General features: G+C 35.9%; 2 protein-coding genes across 5 annotated transcripts in view; both read left to right on the plus strand.

Moving 5' to 3' along the window:
- LOC311081665 (uncharacterized protein) overlaps window positions 1-15,834 on the plus strand; it is a gene marked incomplete at its 3' end in the record, with an annotated part of 465,213 nt that overhangs the window by 123,394 nt on the left and 325,985 nt on the right. The window lies entirely within an intron of this gene.
- LOC311087853 (major histocompatibility complex class I-related gene protein-like) overlaps window positions 1-15,834 on the plus strand; it is a 50,056-nt gene that overhangs the window by 23,301 nt on the left and 10,921 nt on the right. For all 4 annotated transcript variants that reach the window (XM_084121326.1, XM_084121324.1, XM_084121325.1 and 1 more), the window contains exons 2-3: window positions 4,583-4,819; window positions 6,967-7,245. In XM_084121326.1, the coding sequence (XP_083977452.1) occupies window positions 4,583-4,819; window positions 6,967-7,245 (516 nt within the window). The remainder of the gene's footprint in view (window positions 1-4,582; window positions 4,820-6,966; window positions 7,246-15,834) is intronic.

The raw sequence follows: 15,834 nt of genomic DNA on the forward strand, positions 1-15,834 counted from the left end.
GGTACATGGTGGTCATAAAGGGATGGACATGGTCAGAAACAATGCTCAGGTAGGCCGTGGCATTTAAACAATGCCCAATTGGCACTAAGGGGCCTAAAGTGTGCCAAGAAAACATCCCCCACACCATTACACCACCACCACCACCAGCCTGCACAGTGTTCAGCCTGCACTGCATCCATGTTCTCATTCTGTTTACGCCAAATTCTGACTCTACCATCTAAATGTCTCAACATAAATCGAGACTCATCAGACCAGGCAACATTTTTCCAGTCTTCAACTGTCCAATTTTGGTGAGCTTGTGCAAATTGTAGCCTCTTTTTCCTATTTGTAGTGGAGATGAGTGGTACCCGGTGGGGTCTTCTGCTGTTGTAGCCCATCCGCCTCAAGGTTGTGCGTGTTGTGGCTTCACAAATGCTTTGCTGCATACCTCGGTTGTAACAAGTGGTTATTTCAGTCAAAGTTGCTCTTCTATCAGCTTGAATCAGTCGGCCCATTCTCCTCTGACCTCTAGCATCAACAAGGCATTTTCACCCACAGGACTGCCGCATACTGGATGTTTTTCCCTTTTCACAGAATTCTTTGTAAACCCTAGAAATGGTTGTGCGTGAAAATCCCAGTAACTGAGCAGATTGTGAAATACTCAGACTGGCCCGTCTGGCACCAACAACCATGCCACGCTCAAAATTGCTTAAATCACCTTTCTTTCCCATTCTGACATTCAGTTTGGAGTTCTGGAGATTGTCTTGACCAGGACCACATCCCTAAATGCATTAAAGCAACTGCCATGTGATTGGTTGATTAGATAATTGCATTAATGAGAAACTGAACAGGTGTTCCTAATAATCCTTTAGGTGAGTGTATAGGTATGAAACAGCTTTACTTTCACAGTCTTTTCGACCACACAGTACTGATATTTCTGTGTTACAAATATATTTAAATGATCACAGAAGTATTGAGATAAAAGTTTATAGTTCGAGTGTAAACACTGATGTCTTGATCTACCCCTTCTGAGAGAGTATTCTCCAGATCAGTAAGCTAGGAGAGGTCTCAAATTCTCCTAGAGCAGTGGTTCTCAAACCTGTCCTGGCGTACCCCCAACACTGCACGTTTTCTTTGTCTCCCTAATAAAACACACCTGATTCAACTCATCAGCTCATTCACCCATGTTATAATGAGCTGATGAGTTGAATCAGGTGTGTTTGATTAGGGCGACAAAGAAAACGTGCAGTGTTGGGGGTACGCCAGGACAGGTTTGAGAACCACTGTCCTAGAGAATGCAGAAATGTTGATTTTCCTTCAGAAAAATTAATTATTTTTGGCAAAAAAAAAATGCTAAATAATATGTTGAATTTGTTGACATTACCAGTCGGTTAAACTCATTTGACAAGTATAAGAAATAAACACAAAAAGGATTGTTTGAGTTGAGTATTGTGCATTTTTTTTCCTTATTTTTATTACTTGTTTTAATAATTTTTATTGAATGGGAACCGGAACCGAAACCGGAATCGTTGGGTGGAACCGGAATTGGAAAATTTCTTAAGATTCCCAAACCTAATTATAAAGCACCATAATGTTTTTGTGAACTATATTCCAAGTTTTCTGAACAATTCCTTAGTTTAATGTAAGGTACAGTTGGATATTTAAGTCGTTAGATTCAAGTTCACGTAAGTGCTTCCCTCTGCTGCCGCTGTCAGTCATTCTCCAGTCAGCATTCAAACAGCGCATCATGCTCGGTAGGATGAAACTCTGTCCAAGATGATTCAATGTTCCTATTATTATACTTGATCTGTAGATAAAGGAGTTTCACATGTTACTTTCTCCCGGCCCGGGTATCTGTTAGATCACAACACTAGTGTAGAGAAAAGAGTACTATAATTGTTCTTCACGCGCACATAACTAAAAAAAAAAACTGTTAAAATACAAGGCTCAATAAACTATTGCATATATTTATATTACACTACTCATCAATATGTTGCTTCAAGTGCATAATTCTGCACACAGGATGCGCATAAGCGCTTCGTGTCTCTCTGTATTGGAGCCTTTCATATTACAATACTTTTGCGCAATGACAGTTTATTTGATAGCCTTTCTTGCTCTGTCCTATATATCATATGTAGCTGCTTCATTAAAAAGCTGTGCTTAAAAGTTAAAAAGAATTGTCTTTTAATTGTATAGTTTACATATATTGTTTTTCATGAATGTGAGTCATACTACATGACCGTCTGCTTCTGGCTACACAAGACTATGAATGAAGGAGTTAGCCTGACTCCTGCTTATTTTTAATGTCTACCTAAGTAGTGAAGCTATTGGTTTATTTACAGTTGCTGTACTGGTGCACAATTATTTAATAAATAATTCACAAAATTTTTGTTTATATTATGTTTTACAAAGTTAGGAAAATAATGTTTAAGTCAAGCCTGATGCTTTTCACAAAAGAATTATCACAGTCTCTTCCCAACAGTGAGGCATAAAGATGCAGTTTATTAGGAATTCAGCACTGGGTTTTTATTTTTTTATAATTATTTTTGTATTGGATCAGTACTCGGTATCGGCCAATACTGAATCCCAGGTATTGGAATCTGTTTCAGAGGCAAAAAAGGCGGATCGTGCTGCCCCTAATTGAATTAAACAATACCTGATTTCAAAGTGTGGTTAAATTATTGAAAAGGTAAAGGTCATAAATTATAAAACTTACTTCATGATTGTGATTTTTATTTTATTTTTTATTTATTTTTTTGTTCTACTCATTTTGCAACACATTATCTGTTACCGTGTTTTTAGGACTATAAGTCGCACTTTTTTTCATAGTTTGACTGGTCCTGCGACTTATAGTCAGGTGCGACTTATATATCAAAATTAATTCAGACTGAGATGAAAACATTACCGTCTACAGCCGCGAGAGGGCGCTCTATGGCGGAGTTGTTCAGAAGCCACACCCAAGGATGAAGAAAATTCAATTAATTCAATGATGTGGAATGAGATCGCGGGGGCTTGGTGAACTTGTTTACTGGTAACTTGCTTGTTGGACTCGCTGGCTTATGTTAATTTAGCCTATTTAGCCTCCCAGGTATATGTTCTTTATGCTATTGTGTAGCTGAATAACTGTTAATGTGTTGCGTTAACATACCGGACACCTACTCAGCCTGTTGTTCTGTGTGCTACTGTGTAACGTAGTTGAATAACTTGCCTTTCCTGTCTGTTCTTGGTCTTGGATTTTGTGAAATAAATTTCTAAATAAATGCGACTTATAGTCCAGTGCGACTTATATATGTTTTTTTCCTCTTCATGACGCATTTTTTGACTGATGCGACTTATACTCCAGAGCGACTTATAGTCCGAAAAATACGGTAATCTTTTATTTATAGTATTTTTATACTCTACAAGTAGAACTAAAATACAGTTTATCATGTTGTACATTTAATCATAACAGGTCAATAGAGGATTAAACAAAAATAAATTACTGTTCTTAAATATTTTACAAATTAATTTTATTTGCAAATTGCTCATTATTACATTTGTACTGTAGGCAAAAGTTGTCTTTGGAAATTCTGCCCTTACAGCATCTGTTCCCAAGTGAAAAAAAAAAAAAACTTTACCAAAACGTGTCCTCAGCTTGGGGTGTTTTGTCTTCAGCTCTGGGCTTCTTGCTTTTGCACCGGAGGAACCTTTTCATTGTTCCTAGAACTATTAGTGGAAGTACCCTTTTTTTCAGCGTATTTGCACCGCAGGATCTAGGAATGATGTCTAGGAACTCCTTTTGGAAGAACTAATTTAGCTCCTACTTTAATGTACGCTGATTGGCTGAACGCACATGAAACACCAGCACCCGCCATTTAAAAAAAAGCTGTGTAAACACACAGATTATAGCCTCTATATATATTTAATCCAGAAACTAAGTCTACGAACATGGAAAACAGTGATAAATGGGCCTCTTAACCTTTACACTGTGGAGAAAATCCAACGCAACTTTGAGGGGACCAAGCGAAGCATGATTATGAATTTCTGCTTAGCTAGCAACACTGGACATCAACCACATGGTATACGCTAATACCTTTTCATATGCTGTCTACTTTCTGTGCATAACAGTTATATCTAATAACGTGTTAGACAGGACTCTTAGACAGATCGTAAACTAATGAACATGGAGAATGCAAGCACTGTGTGCTCAGGCTCTGGCGTTCTCAGGCTCTGGCGTTCTCAGCCGCTTCAAAATAAAGGTCCGCTGCGCAGTCAAAATAAAAGTCACAATAACAAGCGCTGCTTACGTTACTTCAGAGTTCCTACTGGCGGTGCAAATGCAACCAGGAAAACATTCCTAGGGGAACCATTATTTCTCTGGGAACCACCCTGGTGGCTAGTACCTAGAACTAAGTTCCTAGAACTACCTGTTGCGAAAGCCCCTATAAACAGTAAAGCTTCTGCTGATAACCACCCTCCCCCATTGCATACAGCAATATAGTATGTTGTAGATAACCATCATTAGTCAATCTGTGGGTGTTATCACAGTATTAAATATAAGATAAATATGACATTTAAGATGGCTAATTTCTGATCTCCTTGTTTGCATCATCTCTGCCCACAGGAAAAAACTCTCTGAAATATTTCTGCACATCTGTCTCTGGAGACAATGACGGCTTTACTGCTGTTGGTCTGCTCAATGACATTCAGTTTATATACTTTGACATCAACACAATGAAAGCTTCACCAAAAACGGATTGGATGCGACAGAATGAAAAATCAGATCACTGGAAGAAACAGACACTGTCATTGATTCGTCAACATTACTCGATTTTAAGCAATGTCTGGACAAAGTCAACAGGTATGCTGGACACTCCATCACAAATACACTCACACATATTACATTTCTGACTTCTGATAATGTGACCCAGAAAGGTGAAAATGGAGCTTAGCATATTTATTGGTAGCTGAAAGAATAATCAAATGAAAAATCCCACAGGAATTTAGCACATGTTGTTGAATACAATTTTACATTTAAACATGTCTATATTGTGACTGCTGACAAGACAATGACCATACTGTTGAATCATGTAGATTACTGTAAATATAAAATAATATCATCTGACACTTTACTTTACAGTAAATACCTAGACAAGGCAAACTGGGATTTATGTGCATAATTTACAAAGCATGAAACTCTATTCAGAATGAACAGTGTTAGAAAAATGAAAAAAGGATGTCAGTCTTCTTGATGAAGCTGTTGAAGTTGATTTGCAGTGTAACAGCACATTAAGCACAGAGTTGGCAGTGTCGGCGCCCCCTTTCGCTTCAGATAAAAATTCTACATTTCTTTTAGAGCTGCTTGAATTCAACCCACTTTGTTTTCATCATTATTCATCATAATTTCATCATAAAATTACATTACATATTAATAAACTGTATAGCTTATATACAATTATGTTATTGTTGAATTATTTATTGATAAAATTATAGCCTAAATTATTAGGTAGCCTCATCATGTTTGTGATGTTTGTCATCACGTTTTTAAAAAAAATATTATTCATCATGTATGATAGATTCTGACAATTAAAAAAAAAATCAGGTTTGAGTATTTGACATGAATTACAACGGACATATAACAGCAATCATAATAGTAAGCGTGTTATTGTTGCATAAACTTCACATTGTAGCAACTAATTAAACTGGTGCCAGACTAAAATGTATGAAATAGACAAAAACGTTGAAATATGAACTATAGACAGGTAGGCAAACTTTCAATGCTAAATTTATATACATGTTCGATAATAAAACACAGCATGATATAAAAGTAGGCTAGTATGAATGTTTACACTAATATGGTGAATATTATAATGATTAGATCCGTGTTTACTGTTACTGTGTTTGTGTGTATCTGCTCAAATGTAGATATGTATAATATGGTAACAATAATGTTTCATAGTTTGGAGCGGCTCGACCGCTTCAGTAAATGTTCTCTGCACACGCTGAGTTTGAGTCACTCGCACTGTGCGTTTGAAAAGCAAAACACGCCAAACATTTGCTTCATGTTTTTACTCCAATCTCATTTCATAACGTCATAACGAATGGAAACATTTGAAGTAACATATGATAATCAATATATCATTTTTTCACCTCACTAAGCCTCCTGAATGAAATGACAAAACAAGGTTATGGATGTCTTGGAATGTGTTGTGTAAATAGGTCTAATTGAAGAATTTGTATGAATTCTGTCTATGGTGTTTCCCACTGGTCACTATTGTGACAGAGTATAAAACCTAATATTTCACTAACTTAACCAAAATAAAATCAAAGAGGGTATAAAGTTTGTTTGTTAGGGAGGCCCAAGGAGTAAAATGCATGTACTCAAACTGTAAGAAAAAAATTGGGATTAAACGGTTAATCAAAGAACAAAGGGGAACAGAGAAAATTACTCACTGCTCTTGACTAAAGAACTTTTGTAGCTTTAATAAGGATTAGTCTATATTTAATTTATAATGTATGCAGTGCAGACTGTTTAATGAGACATCAGTAGCTGTATTAGTATCAGTGATACTGGCCTTCATTTATAAAAAAGATGCCGTTAAACAATTATTTAAAATATACTTTATGTATATTATAAATATATGTCTTTATGTTGTCTCTATTAATTTGGACATTGAAATTATTACATTATAAAATATATTAAAAACGTAAGTGTTTTTAATTATGATTAATCACTAAAAATGTGTGATTTGATCTAGTTATTTTTTTAATCGATTGACAGCACTAATATACTGTATAATAGAGAGAGAGAGAGAGATGCTTTTATTCCCCTCATCTGTAGCCTAGCAATGCCCCTCTTGTCCAAGCCTAGCTACACCAGTACTTTAAGCTGTAGTGAACAGATTGCCAGGCTAAGTATATTGCTAAGGCATTTCTCCCACGAACAGCTGCCATTTTGTTTGTGTAGAGTGTATGTTGTTCATATAATTTAAAATCTTGTCGCCTCAGGTAAGCACACATACCAGCTAATATATGGCTGTGAATGGAATGATGAGACTGGACAAATAAATGGGATCCGGCAGACTGGATATGATGGAGAGGATTTCCTGTTTCTGGATTTTAAGAGGGAGAAATGGGTATCCAAAATGCACCAAGGATTCAGCCTTCAAGAGAGGTGTAACAATGAAACCATTGAGTTTCAGTACTGGAAAAACTACCTTGAAATTGATTGCGTCGAGTCTTTAAAGGAGTTCCTGCAGTTTGGAAAGAGGAGCCTGGAGAAAACAGGTACATGATTATTATTAGTTAGTGCATAAAAACAATGTCAGTCATTTTTACATGTGATGTATGTATATATCCCAGAGTTATTTCTGTATGCATAAATCTATTAATGAGACAAAATAGCAAAGATGGATTGGTCGATGGGGTGGTTGTATGATAGATGGATGGATAACTGATTGAAAGATAAATAGTGCATTCTAATTTTAGTGTTATTTAAGCAAATAGATTTCCTCGTACATTGTTTAACAGCATTAAAAGCATATAAACAGAATTATGTGTATGAATTTTGTACACTTACATTATGTACTTGCTCCATCCATGCACTAACCATTTTAAATGTGCAAAGTTTTCAAACATATTCTATCTACTTGGTTAATTTCAATGGTATTATAGGAGCCATTTGCTGGATTGGAAAATGTTTTGTTGTCCACTGAGTGGCACTGTGACTCAATATAATTAGACCACCTGAGTAACAAGTGTGTGCTAATTGGTAAGCACCTAGTTTTAGGAAGCACCCAGTTTTTGACCAGTCATGTTCTTCCTCCTCATGGTGATCCCCTGCTTGAAGTCCTAAAAAGGCAAGAGGAATTGAATCGTATCTTATTCAACAGCAAGCAAATCCTTGTATCTGCCAAAACGGGAGATCCCAGTCTTTGATGACAACCCATTGCAGGATATTGCATTTATCAGAGCATTTGAACATGACATTGAAGAGAAAACTATTAAAGAAAAGGATCGTTTATATTTCCTCAAGCACTTTACCAGGAGACAGCCTAAATTCAATTCAATTCAATTCACGTTTATTTGTATAGTGCTTTTCACAATACACATCATTCAAAGCAGCTTTACAGAAAGTGCATGAGTCCATATTACAATTGAATATGTTCTGTTATCAGGAAACTGTCTAAGTTATGTATTTCAGAAGTGTATATATACAAAATCACAGGTAGCTAAACAATGTAGTAATTTAATGTAGATACAATGAGCTCATTGAAGTAATGAATACTTGTTTGTTAACAAATGATTATGATATTTAGAAAATATTGCATTGGTGCATGTTAATTCAGAGTTTGCATCATCTAAAGTCTTTGCAGGAGTTGGCACCGTCTCTTCATAGGTTTGGGGCATCTAAAGTCTTCATAATAGGCTGGATCCAAACTGTAGCTGACAAACTCTCTAGCTACATCAGGATGGGCATCCCAATATAAAACAGAGAAGCAAAAAGAAAATAATTAGCGTAGCTGCTGTTCATAATATTAAGCAAGAATTAGCATGTGCATTTGATCTGATAACTGTATAAGGTTAGGGGATGCATTATATGAATACTAGGCTAAAGATGCTAGGCTAAAATTCTAAAAATGACGTAAATTTACTCTTATTTCTAGACTTAAGAATAGGTGTGATTCAGAAAGGTTCTCAAGTCAAGTCACATTTATTTATATAGCGCTTTTTACAATACAGATTGTTTCAAAGCAGCTTTACAGAGATAACAGGAAAAGTAATGCAACAAAGATTGTTTCCTGAAGAAAATAGTGCCACAGTCCACTGTCCAGCTTAAGTAAGCTCAGTGATGTTTCATATATATATATAGCCGCTCTGGAGTAAACCGTGATGTCATCGTCCAGCTCAGTTTAGTTGTATAATAGTGTCAATGTAGGCAGATCAATATTATTGTTGAATATTAAATTAAATGTTAAATTTAATGTCCCCAACTAAGCAAACCAAGCCAGTGGCAACAAAGCTGTAAAAAGGCGACAGTGGAAAGGAACCAAAACTCCATCAGGTAACCGAAAAAAAAAAAAACCCTTGGGAGAACCCAGGCTCGGTCGGGGGGCCAGTTCCCCTCTGGCCAATGAACAAACAGTGATTTAGGCAGCATTATAGGTCAGAAGTCAGATTGGTTTGTAGGGTTTTTCCTGGCTCAAAACGAGGCAGAGATGGTAAAATCCTGATCGTGTATTTTCATAATAAGATAATTAAATGTGTATTTTTCGTAGACCGTCATATAGCCTACTGTGTTTCCCATAGTATTTCTGTGGGTGGAGCTCTGTACCTCTGGGGGGTCTGGGGGCATGCTCCCCCGAAAGAAAATTTTGCACATTTTAAAGATAAATTCATTCATCTGGTGCACTTTGAGTCACCCGAATCCACTGTTAAAAATAAATAATCCACCCACCAATCGCCCAAACCTATGATATTCTCTGATTTAAATATCTGCATCTGATCATCACATTACAATTATTCAAATTCTCAGTGTTAAGCATGATAATATGGTAACATATCACACTGAAGTTGTCTGATTTAAAAATAACATTTTTTTAAAATAAAGTTCTTCTTTTGGCAAAATTACATTTCCTTAATAGCCTAAACAGAGGCTTTACTCCCTTCAAACTTAAATTGTCAATGTTTCATTACATCACTGTTGAAAAGCACTCTTTTCAGAATTATTTTTGTACCTTTATAAAGGGCATTTTCCCCCTAATTTTATTAAATGCTCTCTCTTATTTCAAATCTTAAATTTGATCAATACATTCAATTAGAATAATAAGACACTATGCTGTTACCAATCAAATTAAATAATTTACATTGAAAAAATACAACTGTATTAAATAATATTATGTATATATATATATTCATTTAAACCCTTCGTTCAAACGGCTGATTTATTCAGAATGAGGCAGTTTATGAATGGGTAACTGAATTTTTTACTCAACCGATTCGTTCAAAATGCTGAATCATTCAGTAATTAAACATGGCTGAGTGTTGCTGCCTCCTCATAATGAGACGGCTGCCTCATAATTCTTTATGCAGGAAAAACCCTGGTTTGGAACAATCAGAATATTATCCAGTTCCATCTGATTGAAAATCAGAGTCATCACACCGGGATGGAGACGGGTTTGTTGAGGATTAGTGCTGATGGCTGTTGTATCAATGAGGCCTTCGATGAGAGTCTAGTTGACACAATCTCTGCTGATACTTCAGGGATGCGTTGTGGTCGTGTATAATTTTCTATGTGTATGTCAGGTTAAAGAGATGTGTTTTTTGTCTAGATTAAAACTGACAGAGTGTGTCTGCTTCCCGGACAATGTTAGGAAGACTGTTCCAAAGTTTTGGTGCTAAATAGGAAAAGGATCTACCGCCAGCAGTCGATTTTGATATTCTAGGTATTATCAGCTGACCAGAGTTTTGAGATCGCAATAAACGTGAAGGACTATAATGCGTTAAGAGCTCGCTCAAGTACTGCGGAGCTAAACCATTTAGTGCTTTGTAAGTAATCAGCAATATTTTAAAATGTATACAATGTTTAATAGGGAGCCAATGCAGTGTTGACAGAACAGGGCTAATATTGTCATACTTCCTGGTTCTGGTAAGAACAAAGCTGCTGCGTTTTGGACCAGCTGTAATTTGTTTATTAAGCGTGCAGGGCAACCACCCAGTAGAGCATTACAATAATCTAGCCTTGAGGTCATGAACGCATGAACTAATTGTTCCGCATTTGTCAGTGAGAGCATATGGCGTAATTTAGATATATTTTTAAGATGGAAGAATGTGATTTTACAGATGCTGTTGGCTTTGCTTTCAACTTGGCTTTCAAATGAAAGATTGGTATCAAAGAGCACACCCAGGTTCCTAACAGACGACGAAGACTTGACAGAGCAGCCATCAAGTGTTAGACAGTATTCTAGATTAGTACGTGCAGAGGTTTTTGGTCCAGTCATTAGAAACTTTGTTTTTTCAAAATTAAGTAGCTGGAAATTACTAGTCATCCACATTTTTATATCAGCTATGCATTTCGTTAATTTCTTAAAGGGATAGTTCACCCGCGGGCGGGTATAGATATATACACTAGATGTCGCTTGGCTACGGTTTTGTTCCAATGAACTGCAGTAGCCAAGGCGACATCTAGTGTATATATCTATACCCACCCGCGCCCTCAGATCATTTGGACGCGGCTGTGTTCAAGAGATAACAACGATATAAATACTGTTCATTTTCTCACAAAAAACGCTCGTTTCGTGTCTTAGGCCATCAATGTGTACTTACGATGGGGAATTGTTTAATTTGGACGATGGGGAATTGTTTTAATTTGGACTTTGTGCATGCTTTTTGAGACAGTGACCATAGACCTGCATGAAATAACTGACAGACAAGAACGGTTTGACCTAAAAATATCAAAATTGAAACTACTGCGGAAAAAAAGACACCTACATCTTGGATGCCCTTGAGGTAAGCTAAAACATACCAAAATTTTATTTCAAAGTTAACTATCCCTTTAAATTGGCAAGTTTCGTCTGGGCGCGAAGAGATATAGAGCTAAGTATCATCAGCATAACAGTGAAAACTAATTCCATGCTTCCTAATGATATCTCCCAAGGGTAGCATGTACAGAGTGAACAGCAGCGTTCCTAGTACTGAGCCTTGTAGTACTCCATACTGAACTTGTGATTGATAAGACATTACTGCTACAAACTGATAACGGTCAGATAAGTATGCTTTAACCCTCTGAGGTCGGCAAATGCGCAGGCGTGTTTTGCTGGATTTTCTCCACATTGTAGCATTATAAACTTAAATTACTCCGTCATTTATGGTCATACAGAAAAAAGAAATATAAAAAGAATCTGTGATATTTCTACTTTTGTATGTGTCCACTTACAATCAAATCAAAACATTGTGCTTTTGTAAAATAAAGAAAATAAACAGGGTGTGCGTTCTGCCTCTCTGTCGCGGTGAACTTTTTTTTCTTGAGCACGTCTATAAACTGAAACAAAACTCAGCGAATACTTGTCACATTTATGAGCCATATACCTTTATAAACATTTAAGTGTGTACTTTTAAATGATCGGATTCAAACTGAAAACAAATATTCTCTGTTTAAGTAATTTGTATAAAACCAACAAGATGTCCAGCTTCTAAAACGCTTCCTAATTATTTTTAATTTCACCACGCCCACGAGCGCAAAAGAGATTCACATGCAAATCTCCACATGGAACGCGATCGCGTTCATTACCTCTAAAAACAAAACACCAAAACACTTCACAAGTCTCTGCTTTTCGTCGAGTTTGAAAGACGCGCCTGAGCTTACATTGGATTTACCTCAGAAGAAGAAGAACGCGATTTGAAGACAAAGATGTAAGGTAAGAAATTCTTACATATTAGTTTGTTATTGTTGCATAAATTTCACATTGCAGTTGAACTGTTGCTAGATATATGGTGAATATTATAATATTTAGACCCGTGTTTACTGTTACTGTGTTTGTGGATATCTGCTCAAACGTAGATATGTATATGGTAACCATAATGTTTTATATTTGAGCGCGATCGCGTTTGAATGTATCATATTTTGGATCGTGATCGCGTTTGAATGTATCATATTTTGCAGCGCGATCGCGTTTGAATGTATTATATTTTGGATCGCGATCGCGTTTGAAAAGCAAAACGCACCAAACGGCTTCATGTTTTTACTATAATCTCATTTCATATCATCATAACGAATGGAAACATTTAAAGTAACATGATAATCAATATATTTTTCTCTAGCTTAGTTGTTACTGAAATCTTTTGGAAGATTTATAGGCTGCTATAGGTTATTGTTATTATTTTATCCAGCACTGCGCATAGCTTATGCCTACAAGGCACAACAAACCTGGTGTTCATTATATTATATATTGTTGGAAACATTTGTGTGTGTGTGTGTGTGTGTGTGTGTGTGTGTGTGTGTGTGTGTGTGTGTGTGTATTCTGTGAATTTTAAAAAGCCATTTTAACAAGAAAAATCTAAAATTTATTCCCAAAATCGTGCAGGCCTTTCTCTTGATATCAGTATGTTCACTTTTTTTTTTTTTTTTTTTTTCAGGGCCCAGATGCCACTGAGTCCTGCTGACTTCAACATTCACATGAGTCTCTGTACATGAACATGGTAAAGTGAAAATCAAACACCTTGGAAATGAAAGGTATGCACAATGTTTTTAGGAATGGCACAAAGGTCTCTGTCTTTGGATCATTGTTTTCAATAAGTGCTTTTTTGTCATTTGTTGTGTATCTTTGGATTATGTTGTGTTGTAAATAAATCCAAACAATTGAAAAGCCATTTTTTTAAAAATCTCCTCATTCATTGTGCAAGGTTGCTCAGAATGACAGGGCCTGATAGCTCCTAATAGGGCCGTTAGGGGAGGGTCTTTGTCTTTCTCAGGTGTGAAAACAATACATATTAATGACCTCCCGCATAAAGCTTTTTCACACAAAACACGTCGTAAAATGTTTTAATCAATATATTGTCTTATCTGAATGAGCAGTCAGTGTGATTTTTACATAGTTTTAGAGCAAATATTCTAGGCTACGTCATACAATTTTCAAAAGTCTTGTGAAGAAATAATCAGTATGGGTTTCATGGCCTTATTTCAGTGAGAATTTTTTTTTTTTGTATTTTCACAAACCACGCATAAATGTCATTATCTCAAAACTACAAATTTTACATACATGCTGCTGATATTTTATTGTAGCAGAGTTTGTGCTGAATACAGTGTAATTAGACTTTAGCCATGAAAATGTCACAAGTAACAGAAATAACCACAAATGTCAGAGCATGTCAGAACACCTCCAGGGCCCAGAAAACAGCTCAGACCCCAGAGGGTTAAACCATGCTAATTCCCCAAATGCCAACATAATTTTCGAGTTTATTTAACATAATGTTGTGGTCAATAGTATCAAATGCAGCACTAAGATCGAGTAACACCAATAGCGAGATACAACCACAATCGGATGATAAGAGCAAATCATTTTCGAGTTTATTTAACATAATGTTGTGGTCAATAGTATCAAATGCAGCACTAAGATCGAGTAACACCAATAGCGAGATACAACCACGATCGGATGATAAGAGCAAATCATTTGTAACTCTAATGAGAGCAGTCTCAGTACTATGGTACGGTCTAAATCATGACTGGAAATCCTCGCAGATACCATTTCTTTCAAAAATGAACATAGTTGTGAAGATACTGCTTTTTCTAGTATATTTGACAAAAAGGGTAGATTTTAGATTGGCCTGTAATAATTCTCTAGGATCAAGTTGCGTTTTTTTTAATTTATAATAATTATTTTTTTTATTTTTTTTTATTTATAGGTTTACTAATAGCCAGCTTAAAAGATTTTGGTACATATCCTAGAGACAAAGATGAATTAATGATATCAAGAAGAGGATCTATGACCTCTGGGAGCATTTCTTTCAGTAGTTTAGTCGGTATAGGGTCTAACATGCATGTTGTTGATTTAGATGATATGATGAATTCTGTCTCTCCTATAGCAATGAATAAATGGAATTTTTCCTCAGGAACACTACAATGCACTCCCTGATGCAATACTGTAGTAGACGGTTGTATAGTTATAATTTTCTCTCTAATATTATCAATCTTGTAAGTAAAGAAGTTCATAAAGTCATTACTGCTATGCTCTTTGGAAACTTAAGAAGTAAAGCTTTATTTCTTGTTAATTTAGCAACTGTGTCAAATAAATACCTAGGGTTGTGTTTGTTGTCTTCTAAGAGAGTCGAAAAATAAACAGATCTAGCAGTTTTTTTTAAGTATTTTCTGTACAAAATCGTGCTCTTTCTATGAAATCTATTGTTTTCTTCCAGTTTCTTCCATTTTTCTGGCTGCTCTCTTAAGGACCTTTGTGTGCTCATTGTACCATGGCATTGGACTATTTTCTTTAATCTTCTTTATGCGCAAAGGAGCAACTGTGTCTAAAGTGCTGGAAAAGAGAGAGTCCAAATTCTCTGGTCGCAATATTGAGTTCTTCTAAGCTATCTGGGATGCTGAGGAGATGAAATTGATCAGGAATATTATTAATAAAGCAATCTTTAGTGGCAGAAATGATAGGTCTAACATATTTGTAACACAGTGTCGGCTTTGCAGCCTTGGCTAAATGGAGTATACACGAGACTAGGTAATGATCTGAGATGTTGTGACTGCTTCAGAATTTCAACGGCATTAATATTGGTTCCATGTGACAATATTAGATCTAAAGTATGATTATGACAATGAGTGGGTCCTGACACAATGTTGTCTAACTCCAATAGAGTTCAGAATGTCTCTAAATGCCAATCCCAATGCATCTTTTTCATTATCTACATGTATATTAAAATCATCAACAATTAGGACTTTATCTGCAGCCAGTACTAACTCTAACTCAGTACTGCCCTGGTGGCCTGTATACAGTGGCTTGCACAAATGTCAAGCGCGATTTATGATTTACACTAGCACCAACACTTCAAAATAATTATATTTGAAACTAGACTTCTCAGTAATTCTGAACATATTACTATAGATTTCAGCAACATTTCAGAACCTTTTCCTTTCAAACGTGGCTCATTTTTATAACAGTAATCTTGTGGGGTGGACTCATTTAAAGCAATGTAATCGTCTGGTTTTAGCCAGGTTTCTGTCAGACACAACATGTCTAGGTTATAATCTGTAATCATATCATTAACAATAAGTGCTTTTGAAGTAAGGGATCGAATATTCAGCAACCCGAGCTTTATCATTTGTTCATCTATAGTATATCTATTTTTTATTTGTTGAACATCGATTAAATTTTTACA

This window comes from Abramis brama (assembly GCF_963993115.1).
Source record: "Abramis brama genome assembly, chromosome: 1".
NCBI classification, from domain to species: Eukaryota; Metazoa; Chordata; class Actinopteri; order Cypriniformes; family Leuciscidae; genus Abramis; species Abramis brama.